This window comes from Crotalus tigris, unplaced genomic scaffold (assembly GCF_016545835.1).
Source record: "Crotalus tigris isolate CLP2741 ecotype Arizona unplaced genomic scaffold, ASM1654583v1 scf7180000018525.42219311030:4301911, whole genome shotgun sequence".
NCBI classification, from domain to species: Eukaryota; Metazoa; Chordata; class Lepidosauria; order Squamata; family Viperidae; genus Crotalus; species Crotalus tigris.
In genome coordinates, this window is record NW_024097057.1 from 3,529,244 (window position 1) to 3,555,367 (window position 26,124).

At 41.1% G+C, this 26,124-nt stretch overlaps 1 protein-coding gene across 1 annotated transcript in view; it reads left to right on the plus strand.

Moving 5' to 3' along the window:
• The window catches only part of NECAB2 (N-terminal EF-hand calcium binding protein 2), a 52,420-nt gene that overhangs the window by 20,090 nt on the left and 6,206 nt on the right, over nucleotides 1-26,124 (plus strand). Inside the window, exons 4-8 of the mRNA XM_039353791.1 lie at nucleotides 2,323-2,348; nucleotides 3,434-3,531; nucleotides 18,313-18,449; nucleotides 21,433-21,551; nucleotides 23,323-23,402. Coding sequence (XP_039209725.1) covers nucleotides 2,323-2,348; nucleotides 3,434-3,531; nucleotides 18,313-18,449; nucleotides 21,433-21,551; nucleotides 23,323-23,402 — 460 coding nt within the window. The remainder of the gene's footprint in view (nucleotides 1-2,322; nucleotides 2,349-3,433; nucleotides 3,532-18,312; nucleotides 18,450-21,432; nucleotides 21,552-23,322; nucleotides 23,403-26,124) is intronic.

Consider the following 26,124-nt stretch of genomic DNA (forward strand, 5'->3'; position numbering starts at 1 on the left):
CTTAGGTTTTATATAGTGTCTTTCTCGCCCACCCTCTCTAGAGAATTAGCTTTTGGTATTCTATATTTAAAAATGCTGATAATTCACTTATAAAACAAAAACAAACCCTAAAAAACAAAGAAACCCCCAAATAAAACAGACTATTAAGTTACTTAGTTTGTAAGAGGCAATTTGATCCCTTATGGAATCACAAGACGGATACTGATAAAAGTTCCCTTTTCCTGTTGCATACAGGATCTTAGAAGCATTGGCAAAACCATGATCGATCACATTCTAATTCCTTTATTTGAACATATTCTACAAGTGTGAAGACAATGTACCTTATAAACAGAAAGAAAATAAAGGTGCTTTTAGAATTTCTGTAGCCTCGATAAGTTCTCTCCATACTGTATTCAACAAAGGTTGGGTCAAAGTCTATTTAACAAGAGAACTCAAAACCAGAGTGATTTCCCATTCAATTAATCATCAGCTTGCTAGAACTAATTATCATCTTCTAAGTCTTCTCTTAGACTTAATAATAATAATAATAACAATAATGATGATGATGATGATGGAAGGGATCTTGAAGGTCATCTAGTCCAACCCCCTGCTCAGGTAGGAAACCCTATACCATTTCATACAAATGGCTGTCCAGTCTCTTCTTAAAAACTTCCAGTGTTGGAGCATTCACCGTTTCTGGAGGCAGGTTGTTCCACTGGTTAATTGTTTAACTGTCAGGAAGTTTCTCCTTAGTTCTAGGTTGCTTCTCTCCTTGATTAGTTTCCATCTATTGCTTCTTGTCTTGCCTTCAGGTGCTTTGGAGAATAACTTGTCTCCCTCTTCTTTGTGGCAGCCCCTTAGATATTGGAACACTGCTATCATGTCACCTCTAGTCCTTCACTTCATTAAACTAGACATACCCAATTCCAGCAAACGTTCCTTATATGTTTTAGCGTCAGGTCCCCTGATCATCTTTGTTGCTCTTCTCTGTACTCTATTCCTAGAGTCTCAACATCTTTTTTGCATCGTGGTGACCAAAACTGGATGCAGTATTCCAAGCGTGGCCTTACCAAGGCATTGTAAAGTGGCATTAATACTTCATGTGATCTTGATTCTATCCCTCTGTTAATGCAGCCTAGCACTGTTTTGGCTTTTTTGGCAGCTGCAGCACACTGCTGGCTCATTTCATACAGTATCTTGCAGATCATTCTGATTCATCACATGCATCAATTGAGCCCCGATTTATAACAGTTATTCGTTATAACAGCTTCCAACTAAGGCGGGAAGAAAGAGTTAAATCCGAAAAAGGACTTGAAGGTGACATGACCGTGCGTTGGGGCTGAGGGGTTTTTTTTTTCTCATTTTCTAGGGTTTTTTTTTTTTTTTTAAGGACAGCTGGATTGGAAGTTACTGGGCAAGACAGAGCTGTCAATCACCGGCAGCGTGAAAATAGGCTTGCCAGAGTCAGTTGATAAAGAACCTCTGCTTATCTCAAACCCAGTGGCAACTGAAACAGTTGGGTGGGCTTGTTTGGTGGTGGTGGTGGTGGGGGGGAGAAATGAACTTCATATGAGGAAGATGGTGACCCAGCCAGCTAATTTTTTAAAAGGATTAAAATATATGATGAATACACAATATACTTGTAACTCTAAAATAAAAATAAACAATAAAAGCAGCCTGAATGTGGAGCTCATAAACATCTAGGTAGCAATAGCCATAGCACTTAGACTCATATACCACCCCATAGTGCTTTACAGCACTCACTGAGAGATTTATAATGCCAGCATATTGCCCCCCCAATAGTCTGGGTCCTCCTTTTACTGGCCTTAGAAGGATGAAAGGCTGAATCAACCTTGAGCGGGTCAGGATCAAACTCCAGGCTGTGGGCAAACTTTGCCTGAAGTACTGCCTTCTAACCACTGCACCGTCACAACTCTACAGTATGTATGAAAAGCAGTATATCAGGGCTCCAGAATTCCTGAACACCCAACTATATCTCCAACAATATTGTGGCCAGCATTATCTGCCCAGGGAAGAGTTTACGGCTTAATCGATTATCTTGCTATTCGTGACTTCGTTAGCAGAGAGAACAAGACTCTGTTGTGCTCTTATCCATTGTAAAATCAATTAGGACCAGTTGAGGAACCCTTGTTCTGAAAAAGTCCTGGCATGTGACTTTTGAAAGCTAGGTTTCAAAGACAGCAGCGTGGTGTAAACGCCTTCAAACACATCCGCAAATTCTTTCTGCCTAACCGGTTGTGAATTGCTTAGAGTTAAATTTTCTACTTTCCCCCCTTCCTCCCCTACATTCTCATTCTTTTCTGTTTCTTCTTTCCTTTCAAGTAACGTGGATACCAAGGAGTTGTGTGGTGAGTACCTTTTATGTCTTGATTGCACAATGAATGCTGGTTTCCCGTTTGTTATTTCAGTACAGGATTGGCCAACCTTGACAACTTCAAGTTATGTGGACTTCAACTCCCAGAATTCCCCAGCCAGCCAAATCTGGGAATTGAAGTCCACAAATCTGAACGTTGTCACAGTTGGACACCCCTGTTTTAACAGGGCAAAATGACTGACAGTGAGAACAATTAATCAATGGAACGACTTGTCTTCAGAAGTTGTGGAAGATCCAACAGTGGAGGTTTGTAAGAAGAGATTGGACAACCATTTGTCCGAAATCATATCGGGTTTCCTGCTTGAGCAGGGGGTTGGACTAGAAGACCTCCAAGATCCCTTCCAACTTTGTTATTCTATGTTCCAGTGGCAGGGTTCAGCCAGTTTGCACCACTTTGGCAGAACCGGTAGCTAATTTTTTGCTGCCCAGGCCCAGAACGGACTTCCGGAAGCGGCATCCACACAGAGAACCTGTTGTTCACCTATTTGAATCCCACCACTGCTATGTTCTGTGTTCTCAGCCCTTATTTAAAGGTCCTAATGCAAGCCTGTATTTGCAAAATGTAGCAAAAAATGGTTTCCTAGTCCCTTTTCAGTCGGACAGATGGTTTAGAGCATGCCCTCGTCCAAATAGCAGTTGTGGGTTTTTTTATTTCTGAAGGTTCCTGGCCTATGCGATGGAGTTTGGCCATTATCCTTTCTCCAAAAGGATTGGCTTTATCCATTTCTCTTTCGAAAGCCAGCTCTGCACCCTAATTCCTTTTTCTTTTCTCTTTTGTTATGACGTGGGGAAGCGACAGCAGCTGCTGAAAATTAGGCATCCAAGTTCTATGCTTTAATGTTTTCCCCTTTCTAAGATGAGAGGCAGTGATTTATTACTAGCATTTTGCTAATAAGGTGGATGGCAGAGCAGTTGGCTTTCCATGGTCAGGCATTAGAGCGGTCACTAGAAGAGGCTGTCAGCTGGTACCGTGCTCTTTCTGAAGTTGCTGTATTATGAATCAACCTTGAAGCAGATCTGTTCATCTCCCCTTCTTACTTTTCTCTTCCTGGTCTTCAGATTACTTTGCTGACCACATGGGAGATTATGAAGATGTGTTGGCATCACTGGAAACACTCAATCTCTCCATTCTGAAGGCCATGGGCTACACAAAACGGGTGAGTTGTCAATGAATAGTTACCACAATTTGTCCTACACTGGAACCTACCAACTGGTATCCAGCAGAGCAGTGTACCTCTTCGAACAGTAACACAAAATAGCATTAAACGTGCCATTAATTGTAATTGTGCCCCAACACAATCAAAAGAGGCAGTCCTCTGATTAATAACTCTCAGCAAACAAATAAATTAGGCCCCCTATAAATTACCACAATTAAGTTCATGGAGTTTTGGCTGCAATCATACTGTAGGTTGTTAGCCGGGAAATTGCACTGAACTTGCTGCTATATTCCCCCCCCCCCCACAAATACATTCAGCTTGTGAAATGGGTTAACCTTTAGCAAAGTTGTGCTTTTCTCTCCATTTGACATGCAAACAGCCTTGGTAAAAAAAAGAATTAGAATTTGCATTGGCATCTGAAGTCGGGTTTCTGTTAAAAGGATGAAAATGTCGAACACGGGTTAATTTTCTTTAATCCTGCCTGTTTTTTCTCTGTGCTAGTCTGTCCCAAATAAGAATAATTTTACTGAGTGAAAAGAACAAGAATGCAGTAAAGTCCAAGCTAACACACAAAGCAGATTTTAATTCTGATGTGCTTAGAATGCAGGTGGTTTTAGAATTAAAATAGTGAAGGATGCAGACTGTTGGAAAAAAAAACAGATTTTTATACGGAAGCTTGCGGTAAGATGGGAAATGGTAAGAATGATTTTTAAAAAAGTAAAAACTCTGTTTTGGACGGTGTTCTGAGCATAAAAAGTTTCTTGCATGCAAAATGAGATAACAAAGACAAATTATATTATCTGGCTATTCATTTCTGAAAAATAGCTTCTCAATTATGCAGAACAGCTGTTCTTAAACTCTTGAGCAAGGGCTTGCTTTATCTCTTTTCTCCTTGAAGAAATTAATAAAAGGAAAGTGGATTTTTTTTTATACAGTGGTTTTTTTTTCTCTCTGTCACTAATCTAACAGAAAGAAATTCTCTTTTTTAAATTTTCTTTTATTTCTAATGTCAATGCAACGTTCCAGAAATGGTCTGTTAGTTTCATTTTATTAAAATCTTTGCTACACTCTTGCTTCATTTGTGAAGTGCTGGTGCAATTGTTTTTAATTGGTGTTTATCCTTTATATCCTGAAAAGACTGGAGATACTTTCTTTCTTTTAAGGAGGCATGTGGCAATTATTTTCTGTGGGGGAAGCTCATAAATGATCCTCGGTAATTAGCGCTAAAGGATAGAAGCTAAACAAAATGTGGCATTATAATTACTTTCTTATTTAGCCAAATGGGAGGCTGCAGGATCCAGTTGGTAGGGGAAATCAAAGCTGATGGAAGCTATAAAAAAACAAGCCACTTATTAACTTTGTAAAAGTCTTCATTTTAGAAATGATTTTTCCCCTGCTAATAATTTAATGTCAAAGTCAATAGATTGTGTTTGATTTCTCGTTCTACAAAGGGCAAACAGGAGTGAGCAATGGTAAGACCAAAAAAAAAAAAATCTATTTAAATGTAATGAATAAATAAATAAAATCAGAGGCATGAGATAAGAAAGCAAAGTTAAACCTGGTTTATATGTACATTGTTGATCACTCCCGTTTTATCTTTTTATCCCTGAAGACCACCCATGGACTCTTTACCCCAGGGGGCTCCAGACACCATGCTGACTGGGGAATTCTGGGACTTGAAGTCCACAAGTCTTAAAGTTGCCATGCTGGCTGGGGATTCTGGGACTTGGTTCACAAGTCATAAATTGCCAGCTGCAGACATCTGTTCATTTGCATTCTTTTAACAAGTCATTAAAGCTACCTGGAGGCTTATCTGTGTCCTCAGGGTCACCTGAGTAATGCAGATGGGTGTGGAGCCTTCTTGGAAGGACTGTGTTGTAGACTGGAGATAGAGGATGTCGGATCCCTCCACCTCCATTGAGAGAGGGCTGTTCAATTTTGACATAGATGGCCTCTTTGACCCCTCTTTCAAACCAGCGGTCCTCTCTGTCCAAAAGGTGGACTTTAACAATGCGCTAAAACAATGCAAATGAACAGCTGTCTGCAGGAATATAAATAAATCCTTCCATTCCCCACCATCCAGTCAGAGCTGAAGAAGCTTCTTGGATGGGAAGCAAAACATCTTCAAAGAAAAACAAGGAAGTCCAGTTGCCTCATGAAAAAGCATCTTTGGGATAACGATGACCTGGATGGCTGAAAATCTCCATAGACGTGTCTTCTTCTCTTATTCCTTCAAGCTTGTGCTGGAGCCCATCCCCAGAATATGTGTACTGGGCTGTTCTACACATTGTATTTATATAGTTCCTAGTTATGTGTGGCTTTTAGTTGATGATTAGGGTGTTAATAGTTGGCTTAATTAACACCATTAACACCCTAATCAACAATTAAAAGCTACATACAACCAGGAACTATATAAATACAACACATAGCACGTATTCCAGGGAGAAAGCAATTCCCTGAAGATGGGCTTCAGCACAAGCCCGAAAGCTTGGAAGAATAAACCTTTGGTCCGTATGACCAACTCAGATTGAATCCCTGAAACAATCTATACACGGGTTGTGTCTATTTACTTTCGTTCCTCAGCATTTTGCCCTGTTGCTTGTGCTACCTCTGGAGGTTGCCTGTTCCTTTGTAAGGATTGTAAGAGCATACCTTGCTAAATAAAGATCTGGCTTCTTTGCTGCAGCTTTCTCCTGGAATTATGTCAGCAATAAAACCATCTTCAATTACTCTTAGTTACTCTTTTATACATTCTCTCCCACCTCCACTAGATCTGCTGAGCAAGCTCTAAAAGAACTCCTCTTCACACCCAGCTCTTTTAGAAAGCAGGATTTATTTATTTAGTTTTTTACACATGGGCTCTATTTGAGAATGCCGTGTGTTTGCTGTTAAAGCAGTGTAACCCCCTCCGCTGCACCAGTTCTCCGTTTAGCTGGGGCAAATGTGTTGTACACTTAGGAATTTGGTGAAACTGCTGTACTGCAGCCATCACAATCATGTTTGATAGGCAGTTTAGAAGATGGCAGTAATTGACTGTCTTTCATTTGACGGCAACCTAACAACTCTTGACTGGTTACAGATATCAAAGACTAAAGAAATGTGCAGAAAACTTCAGGGACCTGTCCAGGCAGTTGCTAGGAGTCAACAGTGACAAGGAAAGGAAAGGAAAGGAAAGGAAAGGAAAGGAAAGGAAAGGAAAGGAAAGGAAAGGAAAGGAAAGGAAAGGAGAGGAAAAAGGAAAGGAGAGGAGAGGAGAGGAGAGGAAAGGAAAAAGGAAAGGAAAGGAAAGGAAAGGCTTTTCTAAAGCTAATGGCAAGTTATAGTCCAATTAAAGCCATCTTAAAGGGTGAACTTTGAAATTATATGACTTAAATTTAGAAGGGTTTTTAAATAAACACAAACGACCAAATGGAAGGTTTAGGAAGGAGGGCAGCAGCAGGGCCTATAAACACCATTCCAATTCGGTGGCAGATGTTGTGTGAAAATACACTAATTTTTGTATTTTACTGATTGTAGCAATGCTGCGTTCTATTTGCTATTCACAATTGCTGGATGTGTGTTTTCCAGACCACAGCAATTCCAGCAGAAGGATCTTGCTCATGCATATTTCAGGAGCAAAGATTGTCGGGTCACCTGCCAGAAATATTCATAAATATTAACCCAGAATAAATAAGAGCTGTTACCAACTCTTCCATTACCTTAAGCCTTCTAGCACAACTGCTACCCCTCCTATAGGTCCTGTTTGGAATTAAAAGCAGGCACTTGCTGTTGGTACTTTCTGTGACCCAGCTTATATCTTCAGCATAGCTGGTTTGGAAGCTGATGGATGATCATCCATGCATACCATGAAAGCTTCCTGGCATGAGGGATTTCTGTTTTTCAAAAACAGAGGACAAGGAAAAGGAGGAAGAGAATGATAGAAAAGGAGACGATGGGAGAAACACACTTTAATCAGGATGGGAAAATTGAGACTTTATATTCAGAGATAACTAATCTGCTGCTGGTTATCAGTTCTTTCAGAGCAACTTCAAGGAAGGATAATTGTCTTCCTGTCCTCTTCCTAATGGAAGAGACTCTAGAAAGAGTACAGAGAAGAGCAATAAAGATGAGGCTAAAGCATATAAGGAACGGCTGGGTAGGTCTAATTTAAGGAAGAGAAGGACGAGGGAGGACAGGATAGCAGTATTCCAATATCTCAGGGGTTGCCACAAAGAAGAGGGGGTCAGGCTATTCTCCAAAGCACCTGAAGGCAGGACAAGAAGCAACAGATGGAAACGAATCAAAGAGAGAAGCATCCTAGAACTGAAGAGAAACTTCCCAACAGTTAGAACAATTAACCAGTGGAACAACCTGCCTCCAGAGGCTGTGAATGCTCCAACACTGGAAGTTTTTAAGAAGAGACTGGACAGCCATTTGTATGAAATGCTATAGGGTTTCCTGCCTGAGCAGGGGGTTGGACTAGATGACCTCCAAGATCCCTTCCAACTTTAGTATTATTATTATTATTACTACTACTACTACTATCATCATCATCATTATCAGGTTGCCCTTATATTTTTCATAAAATCAGTTTCAAGTTAAGACACACAACTTTGTGTCGGATAAGATCCAAATTCTTAGAGAACTTAGAGATCTTCTGAAGTGAACATTTGATAGGTGGGAATGAACTTCCTTTTTCAAAAAAATGGAGTATCTGTTCTTATATCTAAAAATAATCTTTATATTGCATGAAACCTGCCAAAAAGATCAACTGCCTACACTGCTCAAAAGAAAAGACGTACAGGGCCAAAAGATTTTGTGGCTGAGTAAAATACTTCATTTTCCTTCAAGGTCAGGTGTCTGTCATATTCGCTTCCATTTACCCGTTTCTTTGGAAAGAGACAAAACCGCTTTCTTGTGTTAATGTCTCCTTTTTATTGACTATTTAATTGTCTTCCCATCAGTGGGCGGCTGGTTATGTGTGGAGGAATTTTTTTTTTAAGAATGCCCATTTAGGAAGAGTATCTTCAGTTCATTTGTGACATCTGTTGTAGATATTGGAGTATTATTTCTTGAAATGCTAACAAGATGACGACTTTCTCTTCCTCGGGTGTCACCACCTCATTGTAAGCTGTGAGGAAAAGCTCCTCTCGTGGTGATTTTTTTCCCCAGTCAAGACAGTTGCAAACTACCACGTGTTTGCTGGCCTAGAGGGAAAGATGCTCGCCTCCCACTCAGAAGGTTGAGAGTTCAATCTTAGGCAGCGGCAGATGTTTCTCTATCAGGGCCCAAAGAGGAAATATCTGCTGTGAACTCCACATAGGTGACAGGAAGGGCATCCAGCCAGTAAATACTCAGTCCACTCAGTTGTCCTGACTCCACTCCAAAGAAAGGGATTTTAGAGTTGTAAAAAGAAAAAAAAACTCCTTTTTAATATTCTTTGGCTTTCTCAATTATCCAGCATGGATCAGTAATAACATCTCATGTCCCTCAGCCTTTTCTACAACCAGCGGATCATCTGGCATCTCCCTTTCCAGAAAGGGCTCTAATTTCTAATAAATTAGTCTAAACATTATTTTACTAGCATGTGAAAGAGTATTTTATGAGTTTCCTCATTCAGTTGAGTCCTCTTTTTTGGTATTGATATGTACATCGGCTTGTTGGCCACTCAAGATTTGCTGACATGGTTTGGACAGAATCTTTATTTATTCTCCTTTGGTTGCTTGCCATATTTCCGTAAATATCCCATCAATTCTTATAGTTTTCCAACCTGGTAATTATCGGAGTGCTGATCTTCTAGCACTGGAGTTCTTGTAAATAGGATATAGCTTCTAAGGTTTCTTGAGATCTTTACTGTACTGAATTTCAATCTGATCTTTCCTTCTTCATTGGGTCTTCCTTTAATTGGATTCTATCTGTCCATTAGCATCCTTCTGCAAATAGCTTCATTTCTCTTCAAAGGCCATGTACATTTTCCTCTTGACAATTTCCAACTATGGCAATCCACTCCCCAACCACAAAACAACACATCTTCCTTGGTCAATTACAGATTGAAATTGATCACAAAACTCTTCTGCATCAGTGCTCAGTGCATAAACTTAGGCAATCATATTAAACAATTGTCTATGAAGTCCAATTGAAATTAGTCTATCATTGACTCCATTATGCCTAAGTACACTCTTTGCTTCTATTTTTCTTTTCCATAGTGTGAAAGCAACATCATTCTCTTTTGTTTTCATCTCCCAGTAAAGCAGCATGTTCTTCTGGCTGAAAATATCCAGTTCCTTTCCGTTTCAATTCTAAGCTGTCGATGTATAGTAGATTCATTTCATATTTCATTGCATTGAGCGTTCAAATCTTCACGCACCTCATACACTTGGAATATTGCTTCGAATTCTGGTCACCACGCAAATATTCATTAGGGGTAACCGAGTACACAACTATGTGTAGTGAGGAAGCAAATGTTCAGAAAAGGTAGTCCAGAAACTCACATTCCTCTTAGCTTCCCTCAAATTGCAATCCGTCCTGTTTTTGTCAAGAACATCTAGACCATTTTCTGTAGGTGTGATTCTGGGGGAGAGATCCTTCTGCCAAATTTAACATCCGAACTTGGATACGAGGAAGGATTTTTTGCTGAAGGTAGGTAGGTAGGTAGGTAGGTAGGTAGGTAGGTAGGTAGGTAGGTAGGTAGGTAGGTAGGTAAGGAAGGAAGGAAGGAAGGAAGGAAGGAAGGAAGGAAGGAAGGAAGAAAGGAAGGAAGGAAGGAAGGAAGGAAGGAAGGAAGGAAGGAGAACTGTGGGGTCCTTGGTGCTTTCTGAGCTTGGCAGTTTTCTTTCAGACATTTCGTTACCCAAACTAGGTAACATCATCAGGGAAGGAAGGAAGGAAGGAAGGAAGGAAGGAAGGAAGGAAGGAAGGAAGGAAGGAAGGAAGGAAGGAGAAGGGAAAAAAGAGAGAGAGGGAAAGGGAGGTAGGGAAGTTTCCTGCATATTCAAAAGATGTCTTGCTACTTCATAGCACAGGAGTATCAAAATGGTGTTTTTATGCATGAACTTTGCACAGGGACCTCCCTTAGTCTCTGTCCAATTCTATTCATCCCTGACTGTGTGACAATAAAGATGAGGAAGATGGCCTATATCAACCTGTAGCAGCAGGTTCGTCTCATTTTTCAGAGAGCCCCTAGACATCTTTTAGGCTTCTTAAGCATCCTCGGAAGGCCAGCACCAGTGGGGGGGGGGGTTCTTTGGAAACTGAGCCCAGGGTGGGGAAAATCAAAGTCTGAATAGTCAACAGCATCCCGAAATGACTAGCAAAGAGTCACCTCAGCAGCTCTCCATCTGGTCCAGGAGTGTTTTGTGGCCGCCTTCGGGCGAAGCCGCCTGCGAGATGCTCTCGAAACTCCTCCGAGTCTGCGTGCTGCTTGAAACCCAGAGGCTGATTGTAGTGGAAATCTCACCAAGGCATGCCAGCCAGCCGTTGGAGAGGATCCAAGGGGCCATTTCGCTCAGCAAACCACCATGAGTCACCCGGATTTGCATAGGTTGTGGAAAAAGTCCCCAGTGCAGAATTGCAGACTCCTGTTCCGTTAGAGTGGATGTGCAGTTCGCCTGAAAGACACGTGCAGTAGGAACAGAAGAGACAAGGGACCTTGGCACCTGGAAGGAAAGGAAAGCAAGCAGGGTGTTGAGTTTGTGACTATAGTGTGTGTGTGTGTGAGGGAGGCAGAGGGAGGGAGATTTCTGTAGATTCCCTCCCTACACAGACAACTATTCTCCTCTAGTAGACTAGAGCAGGGCTCCCCAATCTTGGCAACTTTAAGACCTGTGGAATTCAACTCCCAGAATTCCCCAGCCAGCATAGGGAAGGGAAGGGAAGGGAAGGGAGGAGGAGGAGGGGGGGGAGGGGGAGGAGGAGGGCTGTGGGGTCCTTGGTGCTCTCTGAGCTTGGCTGTTTTCTTGGAGACGTTTCATTATCCAAACTAGGTAACATTATCAGCGCATTCACAGAGCACTGCAAGAAAACAAGCAAACTCAGAGAACACCAAGGACCCCTAATTCTACTACATGTTGAACCCAGGTACATGAGGTATATAATGAACCATTTTTAAATGGAATTATTCCAATTTTTTTTTCTTAAAAAACATTAAGTCTAGCAAGGATCGTCTTGAAAACATAAGCTATCAGTTGATTTATTAGATCTCAGTGCTAAAATTTTGACCACAGCTTTGGTGCTGGAAAATGTATGGCTACCAATAATGTATTCTGCTCAACCTCTTCTCTCTAAAATGTGACCAACTGTAAATAACATCAGACTGTTTAATTGATAGGTTGGGAATGCAGTGTGAGAATCTGGATTTTGCAGCTGTGTTTTTGTTACATGCTGGAAAAGCTTTTGGATATTGTGCGGATTAATTTTGGGGAGCATGTTGAGATACAGGTTTCCCTTCCATTTTTATCAGTTCGATAAAAACGCGGTGCTCTTAATCCACAGGATATAAATAGATTATGAATGGAATTATGTCTTCACCTCTTAAGATCTCTCATGGAGTTCAGAAAGAGATTATATGTTGGTGAAGATTCTTAGACCTAAATTTATTTATAGACAGCTGGAATGTCTTGTTAAGATAATAATAATTGACAAGTATTTTAGAATAGAGGTTGGCACAGCCTACATTAATAAATCAGTTTTGCTCCATTTTACGACAGTTCTTTCCACATTTGTTAAGTGAATCACTGTGTTGTTAAGTTAGTAACCTGGTTGTTAAGTGAATCTGGCTTCCCCATTGACTTTGCTTGTCAGAAGGTCGCAAAAGAGGATCACGTGACCCCTGGGACATTGCGACCGTCATACATGTGAGTCAGTTGCCAAGCATCTGAATTTTGATCACATGACCGTGGAGATGCTGCATCGATCGTGTGAAAAATGGTCATAAGTTATTTTTTCCACTGCCGCTGTAATTTTGAACAGTCACTAAGCGAACTGTTGTAAATTGAGGACTACCTATATGCATGGATCATGTTGCAGGATCCAATCTGGGTCCGTCACCAGGATCAGAGGTTTAGTCTTCCGAGCTTCCAGACTTGTGCTGGAGCCCCCATCCTCAGGGAATTTCTCTCTCACCAGAATTTCTCTTGCTATCTGACAGTTAGAACAATTAACCAGTGGAACTACCTGCCTCCAGAAGTTGTGAATGCTCCAACACTGGAAATTTTTAAGAAGAGACTGGACAGCCATTTGTCCGAAATGGTATAGGTTTCCTGCCTGAGCAGAGGGTTGGACTAGAAGATCTCCAAGGTCCCTTCTAACTCTGTTATTTCATTCTATCTTAAGATGAGTTATTCTTCTAAATATATTTTTCCTGTTTATTGGACACCCCAGCAGATTTTAAAGATGGTTTGGTGTCAATTGTTCATGCTGGAGGGAAAAAAATAGGATATATTTGAGAGCCCTTGGACACATGTTTTGGCTGGCTGGGGAATTCTGGGAGTTGAAGTCCACATATCTTAAAGTTTCCAAAATTGAGAATGCCTGATCCAAAATATCTGGATAGTATATCAATCGGCAGAAAGCTAAAATATAAAATACGTTGTTTTTGATTTTCTGGTTTACAATAGCTTAACTGATTAATGATAATTTACTGTAGCCTGCAGCGTATTTTAGCCCAATTTAGTTTCTGCTTTTCTGAATAACTAGAATTCATTAGAGCAGATTTCATTAAATCTCCTGAAAACTGGTTGACAAATCTGTTAATAAGAATTTAGGCTGAAACATTCTTATTGATTACCATCTTAATGATCTGCTCTATGCATAACAAGCTCTATATATAACGCATCTAATGACAGAATTAGAATTATGGCTATGAAAACACATACAGTCGGACATGGTTTAACACAATTCTTCCCCTTCTGATCATTAAAGTTGAATGCTATACAGCCGGGAATTGTTCACAACCTTGGCAACATAGGGAAACAAAACATGCTGACTGGTTTAGCATAATCCTTAGATAATATATATATAGCATTTCTTAATATTTCATTGCACACTGAGTTAATCCAAACAAGGGATATATTTGGGAAGAGGGTTTTTTTTTAAAAAAAGGAAAACGGTAACCAAAATAGTAATAGCAGTTAGACTTATATACCACTGTCTAGTGCTTTATAGGACTCTTTAAGCAGTTTACAGAGTCAGCATATTGCCCCCCCTCCAACAATGTGGGTCCTCATTTTACTAACCTCAGGAGGATGGAAGGCTGAGTCAACCTTGAGCCAGTCAAGATCGAATACCTGGCACTGGGTAGAGTCAGCCTACAATATTGCATTCCTGCCCTTTTGTGTTGCATTTGCAGTTTGATTGCATGGGGGGGGGGCATCTTGATTTTTTTGACCCCCTCCGTAGACACCCCTGACTGCAGATTTCTCTACCTATATGAATAGCCCTCCTAAAATCAGTGGGGTTTAATATAGTCGCATCCCTCTGATTTTTAATGTTCTTCATAAACTGTGACTCAGTCTGTACAGCCCCCGCAGATATTTAATATATTATTTCTATTTGTAGACCACCAAATCAGAAGATCCCATGATCTGATAAGATATGCAGGGAATTAAAACATCTGCTGCAGCCGTCATGGAAAACACAATTGTAAACAATACCGAAGAAGTATAATAAGAAAGTTATTATGATATGATTTGGATCAAAAAGGGAGATTGGTTTTATGCTTTGCGATAGAAGGATATTCAGTGTTTGCGAGAGAAAATAGATGATTTTTTTTCTAGTTCTTTTCAATGCTGGATCAGAGTTGCTTTATGACTAGGGGTGATATGAAACTGCCCTAGAAAGAATGCAGAGAAGAGCACCAAAGATCGTAAGATTTAGTCTAGAGTAGGGGTCTTCAAATTTGGCCCTTTTATGACTTGTGGACTTCAACTCCCAGAATTCCTCAGCCAAGCAGAAATAAAACCAAGTAATTTAGACCCTCAAATTCAGGAGAAACAAATCAGTAACCTGCGTAGATCAAGTTAGGTTGCCTTGAGAAATGCCTGTTAAATATTCTATTTCTTTCTTTCCTTCCACCAAAGCAGACTTGGGTTTTTTTTTTCCTTTTTATTTTTTATTTTTTGTATAACCCGCTTGTACTTCCATCAATAACAGCTTTCAGAGTATTCCCTCCTCCATCAATTTGGTATTATCAATCTTGATTGCAATTGGAAGAAAAGCTGTTTCTCCAGGTACCCAACTTTTCAAATAACTCCTGATTTGCAATCACTTCAAGAGAAGTTGGGTGAACTTTCCCCAAAGCACACTAATCAGCAATCAGCAGCCCAATTCTGAATGAAAGGAAATATTTTTTAACCCAATAAATTATTATTTATGTTCGGTCCATATTTTCTGCCCAATCGGTATCCTGTTAATGGTTGCTCGCTCTTGGCAGTTAGCGAGAATCTGAGTCGTGATAGATGTCCATCTTTCATTTAAAAAAGTGGAAACTAGATTTTAGAAGTTCTAGCAGCTTCATTTCCTGAAATTAAAACATATTAATGTCTTTTAGGACAGGGATTGGCAACCGTTTGGACACATTTGAAATGTTAAGAGCATGTGGTGGCTGTTGTCTCAAAATGGTAGCCCTATTTTCCAAAGCACCAGAAGGCAGGACATGAAGGAGAAAACCCAGCTATAGCTAAGGAGAAATTTCCTAACCATGAGAACAATCAACCAGTGGAATGGCTTGTCTTCAGAGGTTGTGGGTGCTCCATCACTGGAGGCTTTTAAGAAGAGACTGGATAGTCATTTGTCTGAAATAGTATAGGTCTCTTGTGATAGCAGGGGGTTGGACTAGATGACCTCCAAGCCCCTTTCAACTCTATTACTGTTACTTTATAGGCTGCTTGCCTGGCAACATTTTCCTAAAGAATTCTCTAGGTAAATAAATACCCAGAGTGCAAGTACTGTAATTGAGAGCTCATAATCTATATGTTTAACAATGGGAAGGCTAAGAAAAAAAAAGATTAGAAACATTCATTGTTTCTAATAGTTTAAGATTTCAAATGTTGTATGAGGCAATAATCTTTGAATTAAATTACTGCCCATGTGAATGATCTACTTAACTCTTGCTGTTTGGTTTATGACTTGAAATAGCTGGGCAAGGAGAAAGATAATTCTCTGGATAAGTTCACACCTCTAAGCTGTCTTTTTAAACACACACACACACAAATCTCTTATTGAGTAATCTACAACGGCTTAAATGCCCACATTGGCATAAACTATACTCTATAACAGTGTTTCTCACATTAGCCATTTTAAGATGCGTGGACTTCAACTCCCAGCATTTCCCAGGTAGCAAAGCAACATGGGTCTATACATGCTCCATGTGGTCAGTTTTTCCAGAGCCGTCTTTCGGTCTGGCTCTCCTCTTCAATAAACTGCAACCTTCTTTCTAAAGCAGTCTCCATTTTGTTTATTCCCGGCTTGGACTGGACTCTGAGAAGATTTTTTTTTTCAACAACGCATTAGGTCTTATTTTCGAGAAAATCCAGTACTAAATGTGTCCATCTGGCTGACGATCTTAACTGGGGCTTATTTTGGTGGGGTGGGGCTTATATTATGAATGTTAGGGCTTATTTTCCAGTTGGGTCTTATTTTCGTGGAAACATGGTACATACTGATTGCAAACACTCGAACGTTGAACATGTGACTGTTGAGATGCTGTAGTTGGTTGTAAATGCTAGACCCCTCTAACTGACCTGCTTACATTTTATTAATTTATTACTGCCTTAGTTGTTTATGTAATCGTTTTTGGGGCCTACCATTCTGGTGGGAGGGGGCCTGCTTGCTTGCTTGCTGGAGGTGTCTTTGCTTTGATTGCGCTAAATTGCCAGGTTCTCAAAACATCTTACCCCTTATGGATTGGCTGGAATTCAAACAGACTGTTGGACACTGGGCGGGGGGAGAAACCATGAATGGGCATTTTTGATGTAACCTTGCTTTGCTCTACTGCTATCACTAACTTTCAAGTGAAAGTGTTGCTTCCCATAATTTGGAAACTGTAAGCTGTTGTTTTTTTTTTAAACAAAAGCCAGAGGTAATGTTATCTGAATAAAAATACAATTTTTCTGGCAGAAGAATAAACTCCAGTTTTTTTATCTAGTTGAAAGGCATAAAGGAGTAGGATGTGCAATTAACTTCTTGAGCTGATTTTTTCTTTCTTTCTTTCTTTCTTTCTTTCTTTCTTTCTTTCTTTCTTTCTTTCTTTCTCACTTTTGTTTTAAATAGAAAGGTGGAAGCTTGCCCTTTGGTTGAGCTGAATGTTGCTGCCTTCGTTGGTTACCATAGGAACAGACCTTAGTTAATCTTCTGTTCATAAACCCAGAGCAATTTACGTGTGTGGAAGTTTGATTATTCAAATTGCTTTTGCATGTGTTCAAATAAATTATAATGACTGATACCAATGTACTTTTATTATCTCTTAGCTTAGTTATTAAAAATAGTTCTTGATAAAAACAGGAGCCTGTCTTCCATCTTTGCTCTTTCTCTGCAACCTCCTGTGTGTGTGTGTGTGTGTGTGTGTGAGAGAGAGAGAGAGAGAGGCACATGTTAAATGCCTTTCTTTTGGCTTTCAAAGAAAAATGGCTTTCCTTGATGTTGCAGCCCAAATAATCACCTTTTCTTCCTCAGTTCCTCATTTTTATAAACGGACGCGGTGGCAGTAACCTTTCCCTGTGTTATATTTAACAAGAAAAGGATGCATGGCGACATGTCGTTCAAATTATGATTCCTTTTCTAGCTTGTCTTCTTCCAAGACTTTTGCATTTTAAGTCCCACTAATTGCTCTAGTCAAAGATCATATCTTGTTAGAAGAAAAAGACTCCATTTTTTGTGAGAATGTGATTTGTACTTTCACAGCAATTATACTTCTCGTCAATGAATTTAAATTCTGAAGAATTTATGTTTTTGTGATTCAAACTTTGTCCTACCTATGGTCTAGCTGCCACCAGCTGAGAACTAGTGAGATAAAGCGCGTTGGAATAGACACTTCATTTAAGGATATTATAATTACTGGTAGTCCTTGACTTACAACAGTTCTTTTAGTGACCATTACTATTACCATAACTCGCTGAATTGTAAATCAGGATTACCTAAAATGCAGTTCATGTGTTTACAACATACTAAGATTGTAGTACAGGGGTCTTCAAGCTTGGCCCTTTTATGACTTGTGGACTTCAACTCCCCCTTTTTCAAACCAATGGTCCTCTCTGTCCAAAATGTGGACTTTGCTGTCTTCAAAAGGTGGCCTTTGTCTTTTAAATGCAGATGGACTGCTAAATGATGGGTTTGTTCTCTCATGGTGTGCCATGCGCTCATGAAGTGGTGGTTTCGTTTCCCCAATGTACAGATCTGCACATGGCTCGCTGCACTGTACCGCATATACCACGTAATGCTCAGGTTGTTTTCTGGGTGTTTTATCCCTGGGGTGGACAATCCCATGATCATTAAGCGAATCCAGCTTCCCCCATTGACTTATCGGACGCTGGCTGGGAAGGTCAGAAATGGCAATCACTCACGTGATCCCAAGATGCTGCACCTGTCATAAATACATTCTGCTTGCTAAGCATTCAAATTTTGATCATGGAAAAGCTGTGACAGTTGTGAGTGTGAGGTCCAGTTGGTGTCATTTTTTTCAGAGTTGTTTTACCTCTGAGCAGTTGCTAAACAAAGGATTGTAAGCCGTTACATCGTAAGGCAGGTTGCATCGTCCTTGTCTTAAAGGAACATCCTTAGAGAGCTCTCTCGCCTTCCTCTCTCTCCCAGGTCTACGAACGAGGAACAAATGTGGACCAGTTTGTGACCCGTTTTCTGCTGAAAGAGACGGCCAATCAGATTCAGTCCTTGCTCAGCTCAGTGGAAAGTGCTGTGGATGCCATTGATGAACAAACCAGTCAGATCAGGTTGGCTTGTGATCTTTACGCCACTCCATATGACATCTAGATAAGATAAGATAACCCTTATTGTCCTTTTTCTGTATGCACAGTGGCACACATTAAATTGAAATTTTGACACACCGCTCTCAAAAACCCACCAACAATATCACCATCCCAAGGATACTAATAACAATGACAATAATAATGATGATGATGATGATGATGATGATGTTACAAAAAACTGCTCTACTTGGAACATCTTATATTTCAAGGAGGTACCTGGTTGACACCTAGGATGCTGGTAGCAAGCCATGTCAACCATCAGCGCCAGCCAATTTGAATGTTCAGTTGACTGAAGTTCATGTTTAATGAATAAAAGATAATAATAATAATAACAACAACAACAACAATAATAATAACAGCAGCATCCAAAAATACCAAATTATCTGTTCCAAATCTAAGGGACAGCTGCAAAGCCTGAGAGCAGAAGAAGATATAACAGGTAGAAGATCATAAAAGAGAGATTCAATCTAGAAGCAAGGAGGAATTTCCTGACTCTAAGAACAATTAACCAGTAGAACAACCTGCCTCCAGAAGCGGTGAATGCACCAACACTGGAAGTTTTCAAGAAGAAACTGGACAGCCATTTGTCCGAAATGGTATAGGGTCTCCTGCCTGAGCAGGGGGTTGGACTAGATGACCTCCAAGGTCCCTTCCAGCTCTGTAATTCTATGAAAAAGAAGCATAAGATGGGAGATGCCCCAAGACAAAGGAGTTTAGGGTACTTCCATTTTTGTTTGTTCCTAGAATATTAGAGGTTTTGGGTTTTTTTTTGAACAAACCCTACGAAGATGCAAATTCACACAAAGGGTGAGGACTAGCTTCAAGATTCAGGTTTCCTCTGTGGAAACTTTAGAAACTGCATCCCCTGGATGCTGAAGAAAAAGAGGGCAAGAAAACCAAAAGAGATTTTAGGAAGCACAGGCTGGTTTTGGGTTTTGCAAATAAAATTAAAATTATATGCCTCACAGCTGCATAAAGCAGCAACTGTCTTGACCAGGACCCAAAAACCAGTTGCTATGGAAATGGGGACGAGATCAGAAGCTGGTATCAAGAGATTTCCTCATTCAAATCATCCTCCCCCACCTCCCGGTCATCTAATTTAAATGGAAGAAAATAAAGAGCAGATCACAAATAGCTGCTTATGAAGGACTTTTTCTACTCCCTCTGGTCCAGTAAAGTAAGGAGAGAGTTGCTCAAGAGACTGAAAAGCGGATGAATTATTCCTCTCTCTGTCTTTTAATATGCATGGTTACTCAGAAGTTTAAATAAAAGAAAGCCAGTTATTCTGGTTGCCTAGAACAGGGGTCCCCAACCCATGACTCATGACCGGGCTGCGGCCTCTTGGCCAGCGGGCCATGGAAATGGCTGGCTGGTGCATGCACACATGTATGCTAGCGCCTGCATTTGCACACAGGCATGAACAGGGCGCTAGTGCCAGGCAGGTGTGCGCGGCCCGTTTGTGTATGCATGAACAGGGCCACTGCTTTCCCATAACACTCACATCTGGGCTGGGTGACTTATGCTCACCAAACTGTGGGCTTCCTCCTCCATTCCCTTCCCACATGCCTGGGGTCTCTGGACCTCTCTTTCACCTCTGTGCGTTTTCTGAATGCACTGAGCAGGTCAGGGCTGCTGGCCTGACCAAGCCCCAAGGTTGTCCTTAGATTCTGACGTGACGATTCTGAAGTGAATTGCAGCTCTCTTGTTGGCTTTGATATAAGACAGACATCTCCCAGCACCTTGAATCAAAAGCACCGGCTGCCACGGATTTGGCTGCAGCTCTGTTTTGAAGTTTCCAGTCTTTGAGGCCTCCGATAGCTACTAAACTCCAAATATTATTGTTAAAAGGCAAAAAAAGAGATGGTTGCGGAGCAATCATCTGCCCCCACTCATGTTCAATTATTTCCTTCCCAGCTTGACCTTCTCCTCTCGCCATCAAGAGAAGCTCGCCAGTAAGAAAATTGAAATTTCTCAGGCATCTCGCTCCTTCCTTCCTATTTTAAGCTACACTGTCCCTTTTGATGCCGGCATCGGCCTTGAGCCAATCTATATTCATGAGAGTTGACTTAAAAGGCACGTCGCCCGAAGATAAGATGCTTCAAATCTTCCTGGCCTTGGAGGGTGGCTATTAGCACTGTGCAGCGGTTTCATGTTGAGCAAATCGCAGTTCGCCAAGCCATCCATTCAGGCTTCAGGACAGGATAGCATTCTCTACAAAGTCTGGATAATGGAAGCAGGAGGCATCAGAACGTGGCTTTAGTTTTCAAATAAGGGAGACGCTAACTCAGCATGGAGAGAAGCATTTGCACATCACATCTCCCCTTCCCACTGGGAGGAGGGGGGACAGCATGTGAACATATGGAATATGTTTCCTTTGCTGTTAGTACAAAAGGAAAGTCCCCAAAGCGAGACGACCATATCAGTGGGATCTCTATTCAGCTCACAGGATTGCAGTGAGGGAAAGTAGAAGAAAATACTTTATATGGCAATTTCTGCTTCTAAGAACACAATTAAAATAAACAGATGAGGCAATTTGCTATGCGATGTAAGAATTTGTTCCTGTCTGTTGAATTTAGATCTAGTTTGATACATCTCATGAACCTCAAGTTGGAGAAGGGGCAACTTTTAGCTGAAAGCTTCGTTCTGATTCTTGGTCTGACGGTGTTGTAATAAACTCGATTATGTACAGCCAATTGAGCTATATTAGAAAGTTATATCCTCCATGACATTTCTCAATCCATTTGTACGTCATTCTTTCATTCTTTTTTCACGCCTTTCAACTTTTTAAAAGGGAAACTACTTTGTTATGGTTCTAAGCAGCTTCTGAGCTAGCAATGAATGTTGGGCATGTTTTAATGAAGGGTTTTTAAACCATAGAACTGAAATAAACATCAAGCATTCACTCCCCTTTTCCATCTGGTCATCTGTCTATCCTTCTCTCATATAGACACATCCACAGTAAATCTGGCCACAATGCCATGGATAGTTGGTATGACAATCCCGTCTCTAGTTATTCTCCCAATAACAGAATCCTGACTAAAGAACGGAGGAAAAGTTTCCAGACTGGTAAGTCTTCTGGGTTGATCCAATTTGACTAGGTTGGTGGTCAAAGAAAGCTTTGATCGAGGGGAACTTGTATTTGAAGTTTCCAGGAATCTGCCTTTTGAAATACACTCGGTACCACGCTGTGAGAAGTCAACGCTCTCTGGATGAGTGAAAAGGGGGTCACAAAAACCATTTGCAATCGGGCCAGTTTGAATTTTATAAAGATAACAAGCCCTTTCTAGCAAAATAATACCGGTAGAAGGGATGAATTGATCACTGTAGGACAATTGTTTGCTTGTATATTTTTTTTAACTCTAGTTTTTGACTCCTTCCTCTTCAAAAGGAAATTGAGCTGCTTAGGAGTGGGGAAAACATGTGTGGCCTTGCAAATGAGTTCAGATTGCTAGGCCCCATCATCCTGATATGGTCCGTGCTGCCTGAAATTGGTTAGACATGGAGTCTAACTAAAACTGTATTTTGATGCGATAGATGAAAAGGCTGTTAGGGTTCCCTGTTGCATCAACAGAGTGAATTGTTCATCCTTTGTTCTGTTTCAGCTGGGCCTCTTCTGGAGTCCGGTTCTGGGTCCAGTTCTGAAAGCTACCAAATGGAAACCTGACTAAAGGAGAACAACAAAGATAATAAAGTGCCCCAGATCCTCTAAGGCAGGGGTGAATAGAATATTCCAGAATAGAGTTGGAAGGGACACTGGAGGTCTTCAAGTCCAGCTTCCACAGTGCCATCTGTTCCCATCAAAAAGCTTCATCGTTGAAAATATTTGAGCATTGGACCTCTTCACCTGCAGGTCCAAGTCTTCTCCATTGTCCCCAAGGTGGCTTCTTCTTTATACTTCAACTTCCAGAATTCCCCCTGCCAGCATGAGTGAACCCATGGCTGGCTGGAGAATTCTGGGACTTGAAGTCCACAAGTTTTACAGTTGCCAGGGTTAGATACCCCTGCTCTAAGGTACGATTGAAAGAGCTGATTGTACTGTATATTATCTGGAGGGGGGAAAAACGACAACAAGGAAGCCTTATCATTACATCAGGATAAAACTTTTAGCTGAGTCATTTGAAAGGATAGGGGGAAAGGCTGCAGGTTTTTTGAGTTTTGCAGAACGTTGACTCAGAGATAAGGAAGACGCCACAGTGTATGGAAAAGAGGTCAAAAGAATCAGCCCTGGGATAGCTGCTCTTCACCACCTTCCGTAAGGTGGAATTGCAGGCCGAATGCATTAATTGGAGAGAATATACTCCATGTCAAGTGACAGGGAGCGTTTGGGGGTCAAAGAAAATGGTACCTTCTCCTTGTAAAGTGAAGGACCACTTTGAGGACGATTGAGGAGATTTAGAGATGCAAGTGAATGGGTCCAAATATTTCCACAATGAACAGGTGATGGGAACAGGTTGCACTGCTCTCTGTTCCAGTTCTTAAACAGAAGACGGTTTACGGAGGATGTTATATGACAGAATTTCTTTTATTTCTAGAGGGTGGGAGGTAGGGTGGGCCAATCTGATGAAAACGTAAGTACTCAGTTCTCAGACAAGTCCAAAAAGAGGTATAAATTAATAATGTCCAAAATGGTATAGGGTCTCCTGCTTGAGCAGGGAGCTGGACTAGAAGATCTCTAAGGTCCCTTTCTCTGTTATTCTATCTTTTATGTTCTAATTACCATGTAACTCCCTTTCCTGCCCTACCTTCCTTTTGGTCCTTTTTATTGTGTGTTTAGCCTAGCTCATCCATGCAAGCAAGTTGAATTTCTTCCTCTTTAATTGAGTTTCTTTTTCGGTAGCATCTTCAGACACCAAGGAGGAATGCTTGGAAGCACAAATCAACAGGTTAGCAGAGTTGATCGGAAGGCTGGAAAACAAGGTGAACATTCCTTTTTCTTTTTTTTTTTTAAAGCATTTTCTTGACAACGGATAACTCAGGGAGGTGACTTTGAAAGGTTTTGTTTGATGGGGAGATAATGCTCATTATATAAAAAAAAGTTTATGCATATGCTAGAGCCATATTTCTCAACCGTGGCAACTTTAAGATGGGCAGACGTCAACTCCAAGGATTCCGCAGCCAGCAAGGCATGTTATTCTCCATCTGAGAAGAATCAACCCAACACTGATTCTTCAAGACCAAGAAGCCTTGACAGACCTGTTCTCCATGCAGTATCTGTGGGCACCACAGCATTCATAGCAAACCCAAGAGACCCTCACTTCCCCTTGCCATACCAAATAAAGAAATAAAGAAAAAGAAAAAAGCACGGCTGCCTCAGGAATTCTGGGAGTTAAACTCCACGAGTCATAAAAGAGCCACAGTTGCCTACCCTGCTCTAGGCCACTGGGTGAAATGGAAGGATGGTACCTGAGATCAAAAAGGGGCTACTGATTCCTATTTTACGTGCCGCCTGGGAGCTTGGCCAACCCATGCATTATTTGCTGCTCTCCTTCCAAATCATTTAGCTGAGCTCTCAGCCACAACTTATTGTGAATCTTCCATTTGTTTTCCGTCTGAAAAGTTTAGAGTTAATGTAGGAGAAAATTATTCCAGCCCACTCTGTTTAATGAAAGTGCATCCCACTGTTTAGCTAAGGGTTGAAAGAACAATGAGGGGGGAGGGGGGAACCCCATCTTGTCACTGTTCTTGAATCTTCCAGTATTTGCTTCAGATGAACGAGCCAAGTTCGAATAAAGGAAGAAACAGAATAAAAATTTCACTACATTATTAACGCCACGGATGTTCATTATTTTCATCTCTTTATCACATCTCTCCCTACCTGCCACCGTCCCAAGCTAAAAAAAAAAAACCAGGTTATACTGGATCCAGACAATGAGACTGTCCAAAAATAAATGTGGCTGAAGAATTCTGTTTAAGAATGGTACGAAGACCCCCTGCATTACAGCTTCCCCATGGTCACGTGATCTAAATTTGGGCACTTGGCACCTGGCGTGTATTTATCATGATTGCACGGGAACTCTGCTGGCTGCTAGGGAATTCTGGGAGTCTTAAAGTCACGGTTGGACATCCCTGCTGTAGCTAGAGAGTTCCAATCTCTCAGGGGCTGCCCCAAAGAAGAGGGGGTCAAGCTATTCTCCAAAACACCTGAAGAAGGCAGAACGAGAAGCAACGGATGGAAACTGAGCAAAGAGAGAAGCAACCTAGAACTAAGGAGGAATTTCCTGACCGTAGGAACAATTAATTAGTAGAATGACTTGCCTCCAGAAATCATGGGTGCTCCATCAATGGAGGTTTTTAAGAAGAGATCGGAGAGTCATTTTTCTGAAATGGCAATAGGATCTCCTGCTAGAGCGGGGGGAGGGGGGGTTGGACTAGAAGACCCCCAAGGTCTCTTCCAACTCTGTTATTCTGTTTTTCTGTGTCTTGGGGGAATCTTGCCGAGAGCTCTTTTATCTTGGCATTTCCACAAAAGGGTCTTTCTCCCCAGTGAGGGAAATCTTTTGCCTTTATATGTTGCCAAAAGTGGTTTTATTCAATTTTGATCTGTTACCTGTGCAAAAAAGATGTCTTCACCCCATGGAATTTTTTGCAGCTGTAATTATAAGGAGAACTTTCATGGCTCGGGGCTAGTTTTGAGAGTTATTGCAAGAAGCACTTTGTAAATTCCCTCTGCTTTTAGCACTGTGCTGAGGAATACACCTGGGTAATATGCCTTTGTTGTGTTAATGTTGAAATAAAGCAGATTTCTGCTGGCTGGGGAATTCTGGGAGCTGTTGAAAAAACAGTGCTGTGAAGGTACAGCTCTATAGAGATTCTGAAGTGTCCAAGCCGACATTTAATTATTGTTCTAAATCCACAGGCAGCTGCATTCACAGAATCCAGCCCTTCCATCAAAATGGCCTAAGCGGTGTTACGACATGAACGCCGTCCCTTTTGTGCACATGTGCAACTTCACAAGACATGCACAAAAGCCTTGTGATGCATCTTTTTCATTCTTTCCCACCCCCACCCCCTACATTAGGAAGCAAGAGACCGTGAGTTCAAGTCCCGCTTTCGCCATGAAAGCCAGCTGGGTGACCTTGGGCCAGTCATTTCTATCAGCCCAGCCCCCCTCGCAGGAAGATGTGTTTGATAGGTTCACCACCTGCTCTACAAGAACCCCTGCTCTACAAGAATCTGAACTATTAACCATCAAAGAAAATTAGGAGTTAAGAAAGGAATTCAAGGTGGACTGGATTTAGACCTCTTGTAGGCACGAAGAGACTCAAGACTGATGGCACGTTTCACCCCTCCCTCGGGCTCAGCCCTCATCTACTTTTTTTTTTTAATCTTCTCTCTTTTCATGGGTTGAGCATATGCACGATGAGAACACTTGAATCTGAGTAGCCTCTTTGGGAAAAGTCATTTGTTGAAATCTTGCATTACTTCCTTTTATGTTGTCATAACAACTCGAGGGAGAGGATAACCTCCATAAAACAATGATTATTCTTACTTTATTTTTGGAAAGTAGTTGTCAAGGTAACAGAGGTTGTTGTTTTTTCTTAAAAAAAGTACAAAAATTAGCCAACATTTTGTGGGCTTTCGACTTTACATTTCTAAGAATTATTTTTGAAATAACTGCAAGGTTACCTTTGCCCCCTGT